Genomic DNA, 20,752 nt, shown 5'->3' with positions numbered 1-20,752 from the left:
ACGTCACTAAAACTTTAATTTTTCTGCACCCCTTGTGACGTCATGGTTGATGGCGCTAGCGATGGGTCTAGATTGTGAGAGTGAGCATTTAGGTAATCTTTGGAACCGAATTAAAATATTTTTTAAACGTTTGTTGCGTCCAACACCTGGCCTTGAGTGCCCTTGCATACATAGGAATCCCATAGCAGGCTTTTTATAGCTTCAAAATTTGGTGTCTCCACCCCTGGGTGGAGACACCAAATTTTGAAGCTATAAAAAGCCTGCTATGGGATTCCTATGTATGCAAGGGCACTCAAGGCCAGGTGTTGGACGCAACAAACGTTTAAAAAATATTTTAATTCGGTTCCAAAGATTACCTAAATGCTCACTCTCACAATCTAGACCCATCGCTAGCGCCATCAACCATGACGTCACAAGGGGTGCAGAAAAATTAAAGTTTTAGTGACGTCATACCAAAATACAGTGACGTACGATGAGCGGGGCACAGCCGCGTGAGCGCAGTCGACGCACCAGCTAGCCGCGTTTGCTGCTAACCGCCACTCGCTCGGTTTGCGGCGCGCCGTTGCGAACAGCGTCGCAACGTCCGATTGCAGCTAGTTGCCTGCGTCCGGCCTGCTAGATGTCAACGGCGGGCCGCTCGCGGCAACAACGACGGGAAGCGGCAGCGTCATGATGACAGGGCGCACTCCTTGGAGCCGGGCGGTCTGCGCCAGTCTTCGTGCCGAGCGCCGGCATCTGAAGAACGCGATAGTATTGTTTGTTCACGTTCATAGCAAACCCTGGGATATATGAATATCAAAAATGCATCGTTTCTGACGATCGTTGGCAAATACCGAGTTCCTGGTAGAAGTGATGACTGCGATGCAAGCAAATTTCATCAGCCGGTTTTGTGCTGCTGCTACCTGGTGCGGATCGCCTGCCGTCTGCTAGCTCTGTTGCTGAAGACGTCGTGGAAATCGAACATATCTTTTATTATGGGACGAGTTCACAGTAAAGGGGTGCCGAGCGGAGCACGTTTCTGAGCGCTGGCCAGTCCCGAAGCGCCCTCAGCTGCGGAGTCGATATGCGAAAGCAGCTAGGCATAGCGACGACTAGGGCAGTCTGGGACCAGCGCGCAGGTCGTCGGCCGGCATTGCCGCAGGCAGTGTCGCTGCCGAAAGATCCACTTTTAGCACAGTCATGCTGTCGTATCTCGAATCTAGAAAGCATCCTTTCTGGTACGTAGCATGGCTGTTTTGTATTTTCTTGTGCGGATGTGAAGTACGCCGAGTCTGCCGGCCGGTAGGTCAGCCTGGATACCGTCTGCCGACGTCATAAAAGCGAGCTAAAGAGTGTTCTTGACGTAAATAATAAACCATGGGACAAGAAATGTGAAAAAAGTGTCATTTTTGAGGATCGCTGACCAATACTGAGCTGCTGGTAGAGGTAACAACTGTGATATGAGCAATTTTCTCACAACCGCGCCTAGCAGCTGCCGCTGGCGCGACGTTGGGGTCCGGCTCGCCTGGCGCCCGCTAGCTCCGCTGCCGAAGGCGTCGAGGAGATTGACCATACTATTATTTTATTGTGAGATGATTCTGTTAACACTACAGCTATTTGTGAAAAGTAGGCCTTTTATTATAGCGCAGACGACTTCCGAAGCGCCGGCCGCTTGCTAAACAGGCTATAGGCCTAGCGACGACCACGGCAGCCAGGCAGCAGCAGAGCTCGTCGCCCGGAGCGCCCGCGAGCGGTGCCGTTGCCGAAAGCTCCCAACATAAGCAGACATGCTTTGTCGCTGCTCGAGTATAGCTGGCAGTTCTGATAACAAGGCGATCTCGTCTTTTATTGTGATATTTGTACACCATCCCAAGCAGCGCTCAGGTACTGCTGCACGGCAGCGAAGTGACACCGGTTGTGGGCGCAGCTTCGGTAGAGCGGCGCAGCGATGCTTACTGGCATTTTGCAAAGTGTTTCGCATCCTCACGCGAATCCGCGAAGGCGATATTAGCGTGCGAACAAAAAAAAAAGTCGATGTCCTCACTCATTGGAATCAGATCTGTCAGAATCCGAGCTGCTGGGACTAGACGTGCAGTAGTTTGTTTTCATGCGCTGGTCAGCACATGTGTGGGAAAGCAGACGATGCAGCAGTAGGTGCGTCACAACTTTTGTGGGCCCACGTGACCAAGCGAAGCAGTTGATCTTCCCCCTCTGTGACGTCACTGTACAACTCGGCGTTCCGAAACCGAAACCGAAAATCGTTCACCTAAAAATGCTATAATAAATTATTCACTGTGAATATATGAATCTTTGGGTGTGTATCATGCTTCCTGGAGCCATAAGAAACGTTTGAAACTAAGAACGCGCGAACGACAAATTTGGTGTCTCCACCCCTTTAAGGTCCCAAATCATTCCTGCTGTGTTTTTGTTTTATTTTACGGCAGATATTGCGCGCTGAAGTTCGGAACTGTGTGCACTTTTGATAAAGTTTATAGTGCCTATTTTTCTCCGTTAGGTGCCTAAAATGCAATTTTAGCCGCCTATTTATGGCGCCTAAAACGTGCTTGTTAGTGCCTAAAAATCCGGCCTCTACTTATGACATAAGAGAGAGAGAGAGCTCTGGAGAGAAAAATGATAGGTGTAACGTTAAGAGACCGGAAGCGGGCGGAGTGGGTGAGGGAACAAACGCGGGTTAATGACGTCCTAGTTGAAATCAAGAGGAAGAAATGGCCTTGGGCAGGGCATGTAATGCGAAGGCAAGATAACCGCTGGTCCTCAAGGGTAACGGAGTGGATTCCAAGAGAAGGCAAGCGTAGCAAGGAGTGGTAGAAAGTTTTGTGGGCGATGAAATTAAGAAGTTTGCGGGGATACGGTGGCCGCAACTGGCAATGGACAGGGTTAATGGGCGAGACATGGGAGAGGCATTTGCCCTGCAGAGGGCGTAGTCAGGCTGATGATTATGATGATAAGAGAAATAAATTTTGAATGTGAGGAAGGATGGATAGGCCTGCCGGAGCAGCACCTCTTTATACTTCTTTCCTAGCTAGGAAAAGGGAACGACATAAGCAGGTACTGAGTGGAGTTTCCCGCCAATCACCTGAGCGAGCCTCCTCGGAGAGAGGGCGGTAATCCAGTTGATCGACAGTCGATGGAAGCGCTCTTCTCTTATTCGCGTAGTGAGGGCCTCGCAAACTTCCCATGTGAAGAACGAATGTCGACCTTCAAATCTGGACGTCCCCATATATGCTGCTGGGCATGTGGGTGTTCCACTTGCTGCACGCACCTGGAACTATACACTCTAAACACTAATATGCCGATATGGGAGTGAGCTGTCCTCCAGCGCCAACCTTCTATAAAATAGAGGGCGCTATAGGACAGCTTACTCCATTTTTAGTCCTTTTTGTTTATAGTGTGCCACTTCCATCATGCTTGCGCCAGGTGCCCACAATATAGCGGCGGGCGTTATGGCGGTCCCCAAGAGAGCACTTTTGTAAATTTAGTCTATAGCAAGTAGCCAGCGTAAGTACCCACTAACAAACCTTTCAAAACCGTTCTCTTACACAGCACCCCCAATGCATCGAACGTCGGAAAAAGCGTTTCTACAGGAAAAGTTCCTTTGAAATACGTAGCGTAGTTGAAATTCAGAGCGAATTTGAATCTCTTACCAGCTGTCGCCAAGGTTACCTGCAAAATTAAAAAGGAAGTGTAAGTCCCTATTTCATGAGTACTTATCTTTCGGCCTTCCCCATAAAAAAATATGAAATACAGAAAGTGCGAGAGAAAGAAAGGAGGAAAGAAATAAGAGAAAACGAAGGAACGAACTCACTAACGACAGGAGACTGCCTGCTCGTTTAGAGCTAGTGCGAGGCGCCCCAAATAACAATAGCCAAGGATTTTAAAAAGAAAATAATTTGCATATGTTGCGATGATGAAAGGAAAGTGTTAAGGAAAGTAATATGCAGCGCAAAAAAACAGGGACAGCAGAAAAGGCACAAACAACAGGACAGGCGCTGATAGCGCCAGTCGTGTTGTTTGTTTCTTCTCTGCTGTCCCTGTTTTTTGCGCTGCATATTACTTTTCTCTAAGATGAGCCACCGAATAGCCCATACCAAAATTTTGATGGAAAGTGTTAAGGTTGACGTTTGGGCTTCCTATGAAGGATTTAGTTTTACAAGTTATAACTAAATCTTCGTCACATCTGAGCAATAGATCGATGTGTCAGCATTGAGCAATGCGTATTATGAATGTCCTAACAGCAAGAAAAGAAACTCGAACAAGACAACTGCGACACGAACAGGAAAATAAGAAGCTCTTAGCCGGGGGAACTGTCGACGCTCGTCACAAAGCCGCCACCTCCGCATTTTGAGTGACAAGCAATAAGCGTACTGGACCCAAGTGGACGTGTGCACTAAGCAGACACTGGGGTTAGGCTCGGGCTTGGGCACGGTAAGGGGAGGAGGTCCAGAGCGGTACAGCTGTCCGTGCTGTTGCTTCTTCGCCCCGGCAGATGGCAGGAAGAATTTGAGATTTGATTAAGAATTATCAAATTAATTATTTGGAGTTCAATTCTGAGGCGTCGCGGAATCGTAAACAGTTTTAATCGAACTTGTAGATGCCAATCCCTGTAAAAGCGTAACTTTCACAGCGACCCGATATCTTCCCTCCGCCATTTTTTCGTCTGCCGCTGTACGCATGCGCTTGTCTCCTGCTGGCTGAAAACAGACTGCTACTGGTAGCAGCCTTGTGCAGTATTGAAATGTTATTGAAATGTTATTGAAAGGTGCAAAGGGAAGCAGCAAGGGCACACCTATTTCGCGTGGTGATTGCACACTAAACAGGAAATGTGTAAAAAAGGGAGTAAGCTGTCTTCTAGCGCACTCCCTATTTTATAAAAGGGGATGCGCTAGAGAACAACTTTAATCTCTTTTTGCTCCCTTATATGCGTGTTCTTGTTCAGAGTGCAGGTGCCTCGCGGAAGCGGATACCGCATGTGGCGTTCACCTGCGTTTTCTTTCAACTAGTTTTCTGTGTGGAGACAAATTTTAAGATGAAAGCCTTTAATGCATCATCGTTGACGACAGAAGGTTGTCAGCAGAGGTGTCACGCTTTTCGGTTGGTGGAAGTGGTTATGACGTCAGAGTGCGCGGATTCGCAGTAATGAGGTCACCCACTTTAGTTACCCACGGATGCCTGACGCCCCCTTTCGCAGCACACGACAACTAATAAAATAGTTGTCGTCCGCTCCGACAGGGGGAATAAGGCGTCCGTGGGTGACCCCATTACATACCTCATTACTGCGAACAGACCCATGGTTACAACCGAACTCATCGAAGCAGAGATAGAGTCGTCTAAAGAAGCAAAGTCGGCAGTCAAAGTGTGTAGTCGTAATGTGTAGTTGTAATGTGTAGTCAAATAAAGCACTAGTACAGCACACACAGCCTCGCAGTCAATGCCAAACAGTGCGCCAAGAAAGGCTTTCGCCTTTCAGCACTTTAGAGAGCCAAAGTGCCCCCTGAATTTTTTTGTGCACTCCCTTGAGAGCACCACCTCATGGGGGAAAGGTGGCTTTCGTAAGTCCACTGTCACTCGGTACGATGGTAGTGATAAGGTAAGTGATCTGTGCTCTTCACTTCTTGATCAGATTTAACATGTTGACAAAAGAATTCAGGACGTGAAGATGAGCGTACTAAAATCGGGCATTTGCTTCAACTCGCGTACAAGGAAAATGTCTACAAAGCGGCACGGTGACTTCGTGCTTAACACAAAAGCATGGGCACTGATGTGGGTACAAAGTAAGTGCTTACGAGTATAAGGAGGGTTGCAACGTTCCGTGGTTCCATCTTGATGTCACTAATGACTGTGACAAAAGAAATGCGTACATTTGTAAGATGTGCCATGCAACTTGCTCTCTGATAGATAGATGATAGATACAGAGAGAGGGGAAAGGCAGGGATGTTAATTATAAAGGTTTCCGGTTTGCTACCCTGCACTGGGGAAGGGAATGAGGGGATTAAAGAGGAAGAAAGAAGGAACGGGAAACACAGTCACAATTTGTCAATCAATTCAGCCTCTCGCAATAAACAAAACAGTTCCTTGTAACCCTTGATGGCATTCGACTGTTGTGGCCACAAAGCGAGGATCTTGGCCTCTGAACTTGCTCTCAGATTTAAAAATATAGCGAGAAGGTGCCATGGGAACCACACCGTTGGCCAGTCAGCTAAAAAACTCCGAGTGTTCTTTGCATTCTCTATAATTAGCTATTTAAACACTTAAACTTCTCAACTTTCCAATTTATACCAAACTTTCAGTTCATAGTTGCAGAGCATCCTAAAAAAAGGATAACTTTAAAATTTTAACCCGAGAGCGTTAGGTGTTCCGTGTCCGAGGAAAGCCGGAGCCGACGACGGCGACGTTGGCCGCGTGACCTTGGCCGAGTCACGCAAAATAAAAAACGCACACACAATGAACACAAAAACTACAAATTATGAAAGCTAAAAATAAAATGAATAAATGGCATCAAGGGAGAACAAGGGTAGGGCAAAAGTACAGAAAGTACAGAAAAAAAATCGTTTCTTTAGCTATCGAGTTTCTGCAAGAAACACAAAACGCCACCGCCACGTACACTCGCCGTCAAAAGTAAATGGAAGGCGACTTCGTCAAAAAAATTTAATTTCTTTAAATCTATAGCATAATGGTCCATGTTTGTTGGTGCACAGTTGAATTCGCAAAATCACAATTAGGCTTCACATATGTATTCAAGGATGCATGAATAAAAGGGGGGGGGGCAATGATTAGATTTTTTCGTTAATATCGCCTCCAATTTACTTTTGACGGCGCCTGTACATTTGAAAAGCAGTAACTGCCTGAATCCTGCCGATTGTTCAGTTACTGTGGGCATGGCATTCAGACAGTGCACACTGTGACATTAAGTAATCAAGACTTCCTTTCTTACCATTCACGACCACTTAGGACAAGAAAAATGCACCCTATCAAATTTGATACGCTTAACAGTGTAGGGGTGTGCGAATATTTGAAATGTTCGAATAGCGAATAGAATATATCCTCCTATTCTATTAGTGGAACGAATCAAATAGTTCATGATTGAAATTATTCGTAACGAATCTATTATGCTCTTGCGTGTGGCAACCGTATGAAGGATGCTGCTTCAATTTCTTTCGTACGACATGTACCACATTCTCTAAGCACTTGATTTAAGTTGTGTGTGCTTCCGAGCAAATCTCACACGTACTTCATTACACAAATCAAGTGTAATCAAAAGCGCTCTCGGAAGTTAGAATATGAAACACGCCATGGTTACAGTTAAACCTCATTTATACCCAAAGGACAAAGATAGAGGAATGTAAAGCAAAACGGCCCAGATTGTAAGAAGATATGCACATCTTCAAAGCCGTTGGTAAGCTCACCAGTTCGTCTTTCTCAAGGAGGTGGCCTTGCAAAGGTTGTTATGTTGAACGCTTTTAAAACACCGCCGAGCTTGTATGAAAAAAAATCGCACATTCCAGCAAATTAACAAAAACAAAATAGAAAGAGAAGGAGTAAGCAATTTGTGTGACATTTGAAGATAACTAGTTCGCTACAGACTATGGCCTTCATTCCTCATTATTTCGAGTGCAAGCCGCTGAAGAGTCTTTGAACTCGTTTAGGTGTGTACTTTTCTTTATTTCTTTTCAGCAACAATGCAGTGCACTTCTCGCGGGGAATTCGAGTGTTTTTGAGTTGTTTCCATTACTCGACTACTTAACCAACCTCTCTCTTACTTAACCAAGTACTTAACCAACCGACCTCTTACCAAGCTCTTTCCAGTGAATAAAATGTTTTACAAACAATACTCTGACGCTTGCCGGATATATACTGCCACTTACTCATGCCGTCCGAAACCGCACACGAAGAGTTTCAGATGACATTTCATGACAATTAAGCCGTGCGCATGAAATAAAATTTTTCGGTGTATTCTATCGAGCTCCCTCCCGGAAACAAGCGCGCAATTATTTTTTTTTGTGATCACTTTCTTTAATGAGACTAACGATGCTTCCCCTAATCATGAGTCACTATCTCAGAAGACTATGGCCATTAACTTTTGGTATTTGCTTGTAAATGCCTGTGAACGCGTAAATATCTGACGTTCGTTGGCATGCCTGCATTATTAACGCTTTTAGCCCTTTCAGGCGCTTCTTGCTATTTCTCTGCAAACCTAATTTTTTTTAAACTTAAATCATTTCTCTGGGCATCGAGACAGATACGTATTCAAGCGTGGAATGCAAAACACTAGTGGTTGTGTTTTTACAGGCACGTAAAAAATTCGAACAATGTGTCAAGATGTTTAACACCTCAATTTGTAAAATGAGCGCTAGAGGGAACGGGGCATCATTTTTTTTTCGCAGGTTCTGATGACGCTAGAAACACAAGGAAATAAACATTACGGGTGACATACACTGTCCATACGAGTGCATCGCTCGACGCACCAGTAGTTGCTAAGTTCACTGCCCGCCCGCCCGCCCTGCTTAAACGTTTCTTGTTACCTAAACAAGAAGCTTATCTCAAGAAAAAAATTATGAGCTCTAGAATTTTGATACGTGGATTGTTTCATGCAGTCAAACATTACAAAGCTGATTTCGTTTACAGTTGCGTTTGGCCAGTGGAGTATACAGGATGCCGCGGACCGCGGCCCAGTGTTAGCAACCGCTTTTTTTTTTAAGTTGTATCCTACTATAGTAATTATTGAGCAGTATCTGCGGTTTATTGTTAAGGTACAGGTAGCTGCAGTATGAAGGGGAACACACTAACCGCAATGTACCAATGATTACTTCATGAATGAGGGAAAAGGTGAAGTGAGGCTTTCCCTGGGCGAATAATGCTCACGAAACATTTTCAGCTTCAGAGTAGAACTAATAAAAGTCGTTCTTGAATACGAACCGACCCTTTTCATTTACTTTGGACCTGCCTGTGACTTCGGTAAGTTGTGTAGCTTCGACCCAGTGTCAAGGGCATCCAGATTCCTGGTCATGTCTGCCATAATGAGAGAGATAAAGGGAAGGCAAGGATGTTAACCAGAAGGGAGTTCTGGTTGGCTACCACGCACTGGGGAAGAGGGGTGAGGGGATAGAAAAGGGAAAGAGAGAGTGGCGAGTGTCACAGTCAAAACTGGTCGCTCAAGCCAATCGCTCTCAAGAAGATGAACAGTGCCTTATATGTCTTGAGGGCAGTCGATTGATGTGGCCACGGCCCTAGTATCTTATCATCTGCTAAAGAATGAGGTTTCGAGCGGTCCAAGGCACAACACAGCGTATGCCTTTCGGTCGCCAAAGCAGGGCAGTCACACAAGATATATGCAATTGTCTCTTCGCAGCCGCATCTTTCACAAGCAGGCCTGTCGGTCATCTCAATCCGGAACGTGTATTCCTTTGTCTTGAAGTCCGTTATTGTGGACAGATTTGGCAGCCTAGTACGAATGGTATGTCTGCCATAGATACGAGTGATGAACTTAGCACGATGTGCTAAACTTGTAAACTGTAATCTTTGGGGAAAAGTGAGGACAACTCCATCGAATTATTCCTGTTAGTTGGTTCTCTGCCTTTTTCTGGCTATGCGGACGTTGGACCGTCAGGAAAACTCTTATCGACGAAAAAAGTGGATTTAAAAATCATCCCCCCAGTCGATTCAAACTCATGACGTCCATGACGTGATGACATGGGCGGGTCGCCACCGTCTTCAAGTGAACCCACGACCTTGTGATTAGCAGCCGAGAACCAAAGCCACTTATCACCGCGGCAGGGAAGCTATGCTTTCGTGAAAAATACTGAGGTCTTTGCGCTTCTTCCGATCAATACTATCGCCATGTTTTTCGATATGAGCACGCGAAGCGGTTTTTTTAGAAAAATGCTAAACTCGTCTAGTGACGTGAAAGAATACTTTTCGGTGAAAATATCTATAGTCTGAACCCCAACTGACCTTCGGAAACAAAGATGGCTAATTTACACGTCACGGCGCGATCATGAAGAGAGATAAAAATCTCCTTACTTCAGGGCACCGCTGTCATCATCATAACTCATGAGTGACAGCGACTGCTACATGCTTCGGTGTAAAATTCAAGAAAAAGAAACACGGGAACCTAGATGCGTGACGTCACCGCGGTAGAAAAAGACGATATTATTCTTGCAGTGCAACCCAGCCTTGATGGAGTTGCCCATCCGTCCGGAGGGCGGCGCCAGTTGTCTGCCGGCGTGCGCTCCCTACCACGGAGAGCGGAACCACAGCCGAGTAATTTCGGTCGCTTTTGCCGCGGAACCGAGCCCGGCAGTCGCTGAAAACAGTGTGACGCGGGTGTACGGCATCGTCATCAAAAAGAGGCCGCGGCGCATTCCCGTGGTGAAAGCACGTCGGCGCAGTGTACACCTACCTGCATCCAATGAGGCCTTCCGCGGCGCTCCTGTGGGCCATCAACCTGGCATTTGCGACTGAGGCAGTGACGCAGTCTTTCGTTGGTAAGCACCAATTATTCCGTCCTCTTTGCCGTTCTTTACTAAATCATAACAACGTTAATCCACTTTGCATATAGAGCGAGGATCTCACAGGCATCACCCACAGCGTCACCATTTTTGCAGCGTTATAGTTGTAAGGGCTACTTACTGCGGGGTAAGCGATAATGACGTTGCAGTGCTTTGTAACGGAAAATTCTAGCGTAGATCTCTGGCCAGTAAGAATGTTATCAACGCGGGTTCCCTGTAGAAGGTTGCCGGTGCAATCAAGTGACCCAATGCAATGACGTGAAGTGAGCGCTGTCGTTGAGTGAGGGCTGGTCGCGAAGCTACCTCTGCGGCGCTGTCACAGATCTACCGCCTTCTAGAGTTCAAAGACTTTTGGTTTTTAGGCACCTAAGAGCGGGCGAAACATAACAGTAAACGACTCTGGTAACGCCAACGCCTACCACGCGCTCTTAGAGGAAGGCTGAAATGGATTTTCGAGAATTCGAGGTGATTCAATGGTTCTAATGTATGATCGAAGCTTCGAGGAGAAGCGTGCCCAGTATTTTTGAGCTATCATTTCAAAGCAAGACGTAATCGCCTATTAAAATAGCGGTAATGTTAAGGCTTTCCCTCACCGCGCCAGGGAAATACGGAGGAACTCCTGATGACGTCACTGTTGCCGACATTTCAAATTTGCACTGCCTTCGGCCATATCCCGCCGCACGTCGTCACACACCCCAAAACCACGCTTCATGGGCGTTAGTTTTCTTGACTGAAGCAACCATTTCTTTGCTGCAAATGTAGCGCCGCCGTACATGACGTCATCACTACGGCCCCTCCCCTGCGCTGTGCACTGCGGACTGAACGATTACGCCACCATTTCAAATGCTAATACAATAAGATTTCGCATTTCTTAACCTGCAAGTTTCACACGTTCGGCCCTTTTAAGCTCATCCATTTCTAAGACCTCTTCAGTTGCCCTTTAACGCCAAGGAAGTTTATGCAGGACTTCGCGAACTTGGTTTGTGTCGCGTCTAGTTTCTACTGGTCCCTTTAGTCTCATACCCAGAAGCTCCATCAGTCCCCACAAAGCACAGGCGCGCGCTCCACATTTCAGTACAACAGCACTGGTGCACTCCTTTCTCCACCATAACTGCAGCAATACAAGAGCCGCCGCCAAACATAGCCGGCAGCAGTGTAGCAGCACCGACATCTCCCCCTTCTGCCCAGCTCTAAATCCTGATGTCTAACCAAACGGACCCACGATCTTTACCGTTACAGCCAACTGTGCTCCCATATATACGACATGCACCTTCATCCAACACACTGACGATTATAACAAAAACCCGACCCTGCCTTCCCATTCCTTCTTATTTGTTGCTCACTGAAGAGCTGCAGGACCTCCTTTCCTCCTCACCTTTTCCCAAAGTGCGAAGACGCGACAGTGGCCCAATACAAACTGGTCTTCGCGAAATCGGCGGCATTGTTACCAGACGTGACCAGATGTCCGGCAACTAAGTTCACGATCTTCACTTTATTCCACTTCTTCGGTACCGTGTGCCCCCCTGAGCGATGTAGCCGGCCTTTAGCAACCATTCCTACCCTTATCCTCGCTCTTCGAATTTTGTTTGGAATCCAGGTCGGAGGGCGCTCCGTTTTAGAGGGGTAACTCTACTAGGTGCGAAAGTCGATCTTCGTGTCGGTGCGATCCCTGACCTTGACTGACCTTGATAAGCCAGCATAGCAACACAATCACTTTATGTCAAACTACGCACAACAAGGGGTATACCATGGCCACCATGACTCACCATGCTGGCATTACCATTGACCTTCACCATGAACCTTGACCTCCGACTTTTTATGTTGCAGTCAGTGACTACATCGTTAGTAATTTTGCGCAATAAAGAGTTTAACCGTGCAAAATTCTCGACCTTTGGGATAACTGTGGTTAAACCGCTGCCGCTATTTCTTGTTTGTTTTCAAGGTGTTACAATTTAGTTGACAGAAAATGCCACCAGAATACGTCCTTGTTGCCAGAAAGGCATTTAGAATCTGGATGGATGCTTTTTCCCCAACGTTCAACCAATGCAACTTTTGGGCCTTTTCTCTAGACAGGCTCGTCAGTTATATCTATTTTTCAACAACTGCTCCAACTGTAAATCAAAAGGAGCTGCGGCAAACATTTCACAGCCTTTAGACGTACACACTACAACTTACGCTAATGGGAACGCCTATGCGGTGTACCCTAAATACTTAAAAGGACAATGGTAGCGGTGGATGTGGAAACGCCCCCCTCTTTCGCGCAGGTTCCCCGAGGCCGGAGAGTCTCGGCTTCTCAACGTATCTGCGCCCAGGCGACGAAGCCGTCGCGACGTGCCTCCTCAGGAAGACTTCGCCAGGACAGACGGCGACCCTGTCATGGCTCAAGGACGGCCGTCCGGTGCCGACGTCCACGGATCGGGTGATCGTCATGAAGGCGTCGCAAAACAGCCTCACCCTCGCCATCAGGGACGTGGTGGTCGACGACGTCGGCAACTACAGCTGCGTGGCCGACGGTCCCGACGGGCGCGTCGAAACCATCGTTCCACTGGTCCTCCACGGTGAGCGTTGACGTGCACACCCCTGCCATGATATCCCATTACACTCTAAACACTAATACACCCATATGGGAGTAAAGAGGGAGTAAGATGTAAGCGCACACTCTATTATAAAAGGGAGTGCGCTATAGAGGTACACCCTTTTTACTCCCTTCTGCTTAGGGTGTACCAGGTACTCCCAACGCATTGTACCCCTGCGGTAAACAGCAGTTCATTTATGTGCAGCCGCTGCTATGCGCAAGGCAGTTTTTTTATTAAAGCAGGATAAATGAAAAGAGAATATGAAGAAACGCGCTTCGCTGGCAAATGCACACCCTTTGTATACCGAGCTGAAATGGGACAGTGGCCGCCTTTCTGGAAGCCAGGCAACTTATTCATGAATAGGATCGAACTATAAAGGGGCGGCGACATCGACGACGACATCGCCTTCATACTGCAGGGGCAACGAAAAGTTCCTGGTTCGGCCGACTCATTTCAGAATTCAGTAGCGCTCTGCACCACAGCCGGAACCTAATGGAGGAACGGAGGAAAGTGAAGTCCGTTCCTTTTTTAGCCGCGACTTCCGCGCGTAGTTCCGTCCTCTCAAAAGTACAGTCTGAAACTAACTTCCCGTTTCGCATCCCGGCTCACTTGAGTGACTTTATACTCGGTGGTTTCGACTTGAAAGCTTCAGAAAATGCGACGTAAAAGGTAGCACACACCCAGGAGAGACAGTAATGATTTGCGCGCTGGTAATATCTGGTGAAAACAAAAAAAAAACGAGAAAAAATATTCAGCAACGGGACTCGAATCGCTGTCTTACGCGTTTAAAATCACAGTTGTTCATCGCAGTTTTTTATCACATTTTTTTTCAAAATAATAATAATAATAATAATAATTCTTTATTGCGCCAAATATTTAAAAAAATGTACAGAAATCCGGCCTGCCAAAGCCTCATAGGGCTTGAGCGGCAGAGCCCGACAGGCAGCGGAACCGCGCAGACATACACACAGGCAAAAAAAAAAAAAACACATTCAAAATAACGGACATCAAATTAGTATGACGGTGAGAACAAAATAGACACAAGACTCATGTTACATGAAGGAAAAAAAAATCCTCATCAGATTAAATCGCAAGGAAGAAAAACCAAAGTGGCATAACAATACCTCAGATCAGTGCAATAAATACAGCAGTAACCAATGACATCACAAGATTTACTTGACAGGTGGTAAAGCACATGCATGATGTCGTAAACCCTCTAATTAATGTATCGCAGCATCTTTTTTATTTTGTATTTAGTTTTTGCCCGGCGAACACTTGGAGGTAACCTGTTAAAGTGAAAGGGAACGTAATAATCTCTTAAACGCCTTCCATATCTTGTAGACTGTCGGGGAATACAAAAAGGTTCCTTCGGTCGAAGAGACCGTGTGGGAACATACGGAATCTTATAGTCACTAAGCCAAAAATGTTTGAGGACGATCGTTTCCATCAAAAGGTGATCAAAATCAGGTAGAGAAAATACCTTAAAGAGATCAGAATTGGAGGGAAGGCCTAAATCATATCCGATATTTTTTAATAAAGATCGTAGGAGAGAATTAATCCTGCACTTCCAGCGAACTGCACAGTGACCATAAATCGTTATGCCTTAGCGCAGTATGCTATAACCAAGGGCGTTTACGATAACTTTGCGTATTGAAAGCGGCATGTAGTACCTGATGTTGTAAAGCACACAGGAGACGGTTCGGAGCTTTTTACAAACGTGGGACAAGTGATCATTCCATGAAAGAGCACTGTCAAAGTATAATCCTAGGTATTTCACTGTATTTGTATAGCTCAAGGGTATACATTGACATTGGGAACAATCAGATCCGTGCAAGAAAAGGTGATGGTTTAAATCTACCTTCTTCATCGGGCTGTGAAAGCATATAAGCTGAGTCTTAGAGCTGTTAACTTTAATTAGGTTGTTTGAGAACCAGTCCATAGAAATTATTGCTGCAGCTTGAAGAGAAGAAATTGAGTCAGAGTAGTTCGGTGACTGGGTTACAAGTACAGTATCGTCAGCGTACTGGTACAGGCCTACAGGAACAAAGTTTGAAAGGTCATTCACGTAGACGTTAAATAACAGGGGACTAATTATAGAACCTTGCGGGACGCCAGCTTTAATTAACAAAGAAGCGCTCTTTGCCCGGCCAATGGAGATATATTGCGTTCTCTGCAGTAAAAAATTTTCCAAAAGCGAAAGAAACGCTCCACGGAAGCCTAACTTGGACAGTTTACACAATAACACACTGTGACACACGCTGTCAAAAGCCTTGCTGACATCCAGAAACAGTGCACACACCACTTGGTTACGTTCAAAAGATCGATTTAACATGTCAGAAAAATCCTCCAAAAGCATTTCCGTCCCTTTACCTTGTACAAAACCATATTGACACGGTGACAGGATTTTGTGCTTATCTAAAAAACTTGTCATTGTAAACAGCAGATGTTTTTCTAATATTTGAGTCAAACAGGGCAAGACTGAAATAGGACGATAATTCTCATACCTATTACGTGCACCACCTTTGTGAATTGGGGTAACTATAGCCGCTTTCATGTTCACCGGGATCATGCCGCTTGAGATAATGCTGTTGAACAGCGACAGCAACACGCCTTTAAGTATGTCGAACAAGGTTCGAATAAAACACACAATGGTCGAATCGGAACATTGAGCCGGTCTAGAGGTGGTTGGTATCACTATAAGTAGATCAAATCTCACTTTCTCTAGTGCGATTATACACTCTGGCACACACGATTGGGTTTTCCAAATACACATTATATGGCGAACAGAAGCATCAAGATACTCGCTATTGCCTCTCACGCCAATATCAGCATGGCCAAGTACACTTAAGAACACCATCATCATTCTCTACTGTAAAAAAAAAACGAAATCTGTACCATAATCTAAAGAAAAAGCTTTCATTGTAAAACTTAACAATACGTGTTCAACAATCTCCGGCTATCTGCATAAAAGACAACTGACACATCACGGTACAAAAATGTCCTCCTTAACCGGCATCCATATATTTGCAGGCAAAGCCCACACATTCGTTGGGGATGATAGTTGGCTCTGCAAATTATGTTCATAGCCGTCCTCATTATTCTTTTATTTGCCGTCATGTGGCATAGCTGCTGAACAGGCAGTGTTGGGGCTAAGTGACGCAGCAAAGTGACGCACCTGCGTCACTTTGCGTCACATTACGTCACATTACGAGTGACGTAATGTGACATTACGAGTCACATTTGCGTCACATTACGAGTGGCGTTACATTACGATGAATGTATTTTTGACGGAGCGCATTTTATTGGGAAGTTGTGCGGGGCAACTACATTCATCTTCCATATCTACAGCGCTAAAGACAAGACAGAAGGAACACGCACAAGTCACGCAACAGAGCGCTGCGTGTTCCTTCTGTCTCGTCTTTAGCGCTGTAGATATGGAAGCTAAAAACCAACTCGCCCAGCATATTGTATTGTGGAACCACATTCAGTACTGGGTGAACCGCATAGGCAAGTATGAATTTCGCTGAGGAACGCCTCTTAGCCTGAAACGCGAGCTTTGCTGGAAAGGTTACAGTAAAACCACGTTACTCAGCATCCATACTGCCAAGTAATTACGTAAAGCAGTTTAAAGTTTCAGCGGAAAGCTATCGGCCATGAACAGGACAGCGGTTCCGTTCCGTTACTTTTCTGTTTTATGGAATGTGCAGCGGATGAAACGGCACACTGTGCACTAATTAAACTTCAACAGCAAACAGAGGGAATTGTGCTAGAGAGGTCATCAAGGACACTGTGCTCTGTTTGAACGAGGCACTGTTCGTGTTCCGCTCCAACCAAGAAAGTTTCTGAGATGTCGACGACGGACTACCACTAATATATGGTGTGGAGAGAACAATATTTTTTTTCTGTGTGCTTTCTTTTTTTCGGAAGGATGCTTAAAGCATTAGTTAATATGCAATTAGCATAAGCCAGGCATGTAATCCAAATCGGATTTCTTACCCATGTCACTGCAGTTTCACAAGCCGAAAGGTGGCTGTGATGTCGCAAGTAAGTTTGAGATCACCTGAGATATGCCTGAGGTATACGAAGAGTGCAACACAATGGCTGCTTCGTCGTTCTAATTCACTCCAAATGCTATACGCTAGACTGCTGAAGGAGCCAGAATGACAGCGCATAAACCAACAAAGATTATATAGCAGTCTTCATATGTCTCACGTGATCAAAAATCTACTTTTCTTATAATAGGTGCTGAAATTGAAGCTAAAATTTAATGGCAGAGAAAAATTCATTTTGACATTACTTGCCGAGTTCAGCTGAACTGCACTCGATTATTCATTCTCACTAATGTCCCGCACACCCTTGCAAATAAACCAGCAGAAACAACAAAACATTTGATTCCGATGCCTTCTTTTGGTGACAAAAAGGAAATCATTGCTATAATAAATTATTCCGTGTCCTTCCAGCAGCCTTGGACATGGCCTCGGCGCCGAAGCCCCAGAGCCTCGGTTTTCCGCCGAGCCTAGGTTTAGGCGACCTCGCCATCGCCAGCTGTTTTGTGAAAGCTACAGCTAGGAACGCCCAAAAGCTGACGCTGTCCTGGTCTAAAGACGACCGCGAACTCGTCTCGGACGACCGCATCGAAGTGCACACAACTTCGGGAAGTGGGGGCACCACGCTGAGCATCCGCAACCTCCAACCCGACGACGTCGGCAACTACACGTGCACTGTTCGGAGCCCGGAAGGCTCGCAAGGCGTCACCGTTCCACTCGTGGTCTTCGGTAAGTCATGTGCGAATCAAATGGAGCTCCCGAAGTGGTTATACTAAACCCCACTGCGCTAAGATGCACTTCGAGTGCGCATGCGCCGAAACCACGGAAACCGGTTGCCATGGTTGTTAGGCCTAACGTACTTCTTGCTATGTATAGACTGGCCTAGCTGAGCCAAGCCATAAGAAATTTTTTGCGAGGACACCGCGAGGTGTTGAACCGCCTTGTCATATAGGCTCGTACTAACGATTGCAGACGCATTACATCACGGGACAGTCACTGATATGCAGGGTTGCCAGATCGCTCCGACCTCAGATAGCCAAATTGGCCTCCATAGTAGCCCAAACGTAGCCAAAAGCGAAATTTTTGCGTAGCCCAAAAGTAGCCAAAAATATTTGTGTTTGTGATGACATTTCTTAAGCTGACTGAAATAATTTTCGGCAAGAATATTTACATATTAGATTTCTTTCCCGCACATGTCTGAGGTGGTGCGCACGGCATGTTCTTTCCGTTGTTACGTTATGGTGGCTACCATAGTTACGTTTCGCCGCCGTGAAGTGCGCTAACCCGTACGGCTAACCAGGAGCGCCAACCAGGTCCTGAAGATATGGCCGCAGTTCCACTTTGCAGGCGCGGCCGTAGGCCATATCACCTGAGGCGGATGACGACAGCGTCTGCACGCGGAAAAGAACGGCGGCGCTATATAACGGAATCGCAGCTCTAGTTTAGGAATATTTCACCTTTTAAATGTTCGCGCGCACATTAGGCACATCGACAGTGAAAATGCCTTGCTGTATACTTACGCAGCCTCACATCACGGAGTCAGTCTCACGGAGAGCGTCACGTCAAAGCGTCTAGCATGCGCCTTCTTGAAACTACATTCGACGATATGCATGAGCTCAGAATAAATCAAGGATATATGCCATTAGACGATAATCTATGTCGATTTTATGTTCAGTCTAAGAGCACGTTCGCAATAATGATAAAAACATATTAGCCTTGAATTCCGACTCCTTTTCCATTCCTTCTTGTAGTTCCGGATCTACATCGCCCACTTGGCCATTGTGAAGGTTCTCGTAGCGACGGATCTAATGCCATGTCATGCCCCTAACTTCCGCCGCCTTCATTAGTTACAGTGGGTTCCGCGCCGCGCCGAAGGATGGCGCCATGGCTCCGTGTGAGTGCACGCGGATTATGCAACAGACACGGCGCTCTCGCGTAGCTCGCAATGATTCTCGAGGGCTGCACGTGTGCCGCTTGAGGCTGCAGAAAACAGCGTAGGCTCTTGCGAGTGGCGCGCTCGCTGTGTCCACCACGGGAATAGGAAGAAAGAGAAAAAGACCTTATTAATGCGCAAGCATTACTTGTCTGATGCATATCCTGAGCAGAATGTGCCCGCAGAACCAGAATAAAAAATACAAGAAAAGAATACGCCTGGCGGTGGGCTTCCAACCAGCCACCTACCGCAGCCGAAGCGGACTCCCAAACCACTAGGCCACGTCTACGGTTAACGGTTAACATGTGCAGGATCACGAAACCACGCAACAGAAGCGAAACAGTGAGACACGTTCTCTTAGTGTTTTCCCTCTATTCTGGCGCCAACGTCACCCGCAACACACGGCAACAGTCTATGTTCGGTGGCGCGCGCGCGCGGGTGGCGTTAGTTCGCGGATTAAGTGGAATCTATAGGCCATCAAGTGTTTCCTGGGGGCAACTGTCACGTAGTGTCCACTATAAAAGAAATCGAAGGGCCATGATCCTTGACCGCCTGACACACAAGTTTTCTGGAACAGAGCGTATTCTAATTGCATTTTGTAGCAGACGCGCTCAATTTCTTTAACTTGCTATAGCCTGAATTTCGATTCCAGCATGCCTTTTATTTCTGTCACTGTATAATTGTAACAGAGCACATTATAACTACTTTAACTTTTTTTTCACGCGCGAAAAAGATATAGCCCAAAAGTAGCCACATAGCCAAAACAAAATTTCTGACGCCAACTCGGACAAAAAGTAGCCCAATTTGGCTATTAATAGCCCAATCTGGCAACCCTGCTGATATGACTTCCATTTCGCGTCGTTTGCCCCGGATAGCGATTTTTACGTTGACCTCTACTCTGTCGCACAGTGTGCTGGCACTGACGCGGAAGTATACAACTCCCGCCATCTAATATAGAGTTTAGTTAAAAAGCATCACCAAACGTGATAACCCGCCGCGCCGACCCAACAAGAGCCATGCTTACATATGAAGCGTTTGTCCACTCGGGTAACAGTTTGCTGCGGTGACAGCGAATCGGGTCCTGGACCCTTGTACAGTGTTCGGCCAAGCGCAAGATTGTTTATGTACTGCGCCGTTGGAGCTCTCACAGCTTGCGAAGATGGCGTACTTAGCACCATGGTACTGATATACTTTTGGTTTATGCAAAAGACTTGTTGAAATAACAATTACCGCGTATTTTTAGGCAATGAACCCCCACAAGTCTGGCAGCAACTAGAGTTTTAAAAAAGGGTTACAGACAATATGCACTCGCCGTAACAGCTTGCGCGCCGCAGCGCTCAGGCTCTCGCTCATTGGACACTGCACTGCAGTTCCTCGGAGGAACCCACCAATGACAGTGCCCATTCAGTGGCGGAAGTTACGAAGGGCGGCGATCTTCTGCAACAGTGTGTCACTTTTCTTGCGTTTTGTGCTTTTTTTTACGGGATTACCCGACGTGCTCAAACTCCGCTAATTTTTTATACAGCGCACAGGCTTCATATAAATAATTGGGAACGGTCGTTTGCTTTTTCCAGTGATTCTACAACCACGCGCGATGGCGGCCAGCACTTCGACGTGTAGCCATTGAAACTATGTTATTGTTTCGGTTTATAGGGTTGAACGTCTCAAAGCGACTCAGGCTATGAGAGACGC

At 46.3% G+C, this 20,752-nt stretch overlaps 1 protein-coding gene across 3 annotated transcripts in view; it reads left to right on the top strand.

Moving 5' to 3' along the window:
• Positions 1-10,358: 10,358 nt before the first annotated feature.
• LOC149336506 (cell adhesion molecule Dscam1-like) overlaps positions 10,359-20,752 on the top strand; it is a 196,269-nt gene continuing 185,875 nt past the window's right edge. Inside the window, exons 1-3 of one of the 3 annotated variants that reach the window (XM_089552928.1) lie at positions 10,359-10,481; positions 12,770-13,063; positions 17,545-17,856. In XM_089552928.1, the coding sequence (XP_089409054.1) occupies positions 10,406-10,481; positions 12,770-13,063; positions 17,545-17,856 (682 nt within the window). In that variant the 5' untranslated portion in view covers positions 10,359-10,405. The remainder of the gene's footprint in view (positions 10,482-12,769; positions 13,064-17,544; positions 17,857-20,752) is intronic. The other 2 variants (XM_089552927.1, XM_089552932.1) reach the window with 2 other exon arrangements.

Source organism: Amblyomma mixtum, chromosome 7 (genome assembly GCF_055824585.1).
Source record: "Amblyomma mixtum isolate Tamu chromosome 7, ASM5582458v1, whole genome shotgun sequence".
Lineage (NCBI taxonomy): Eukaryota > Metazoa > Arthropoda > Arachnida > Ixodida > Ixodidae > Amblyomma > Amblyomma mixtum.
This window is presented reverse-complemented; position numbering and strand designations above follow the sequence as displayed.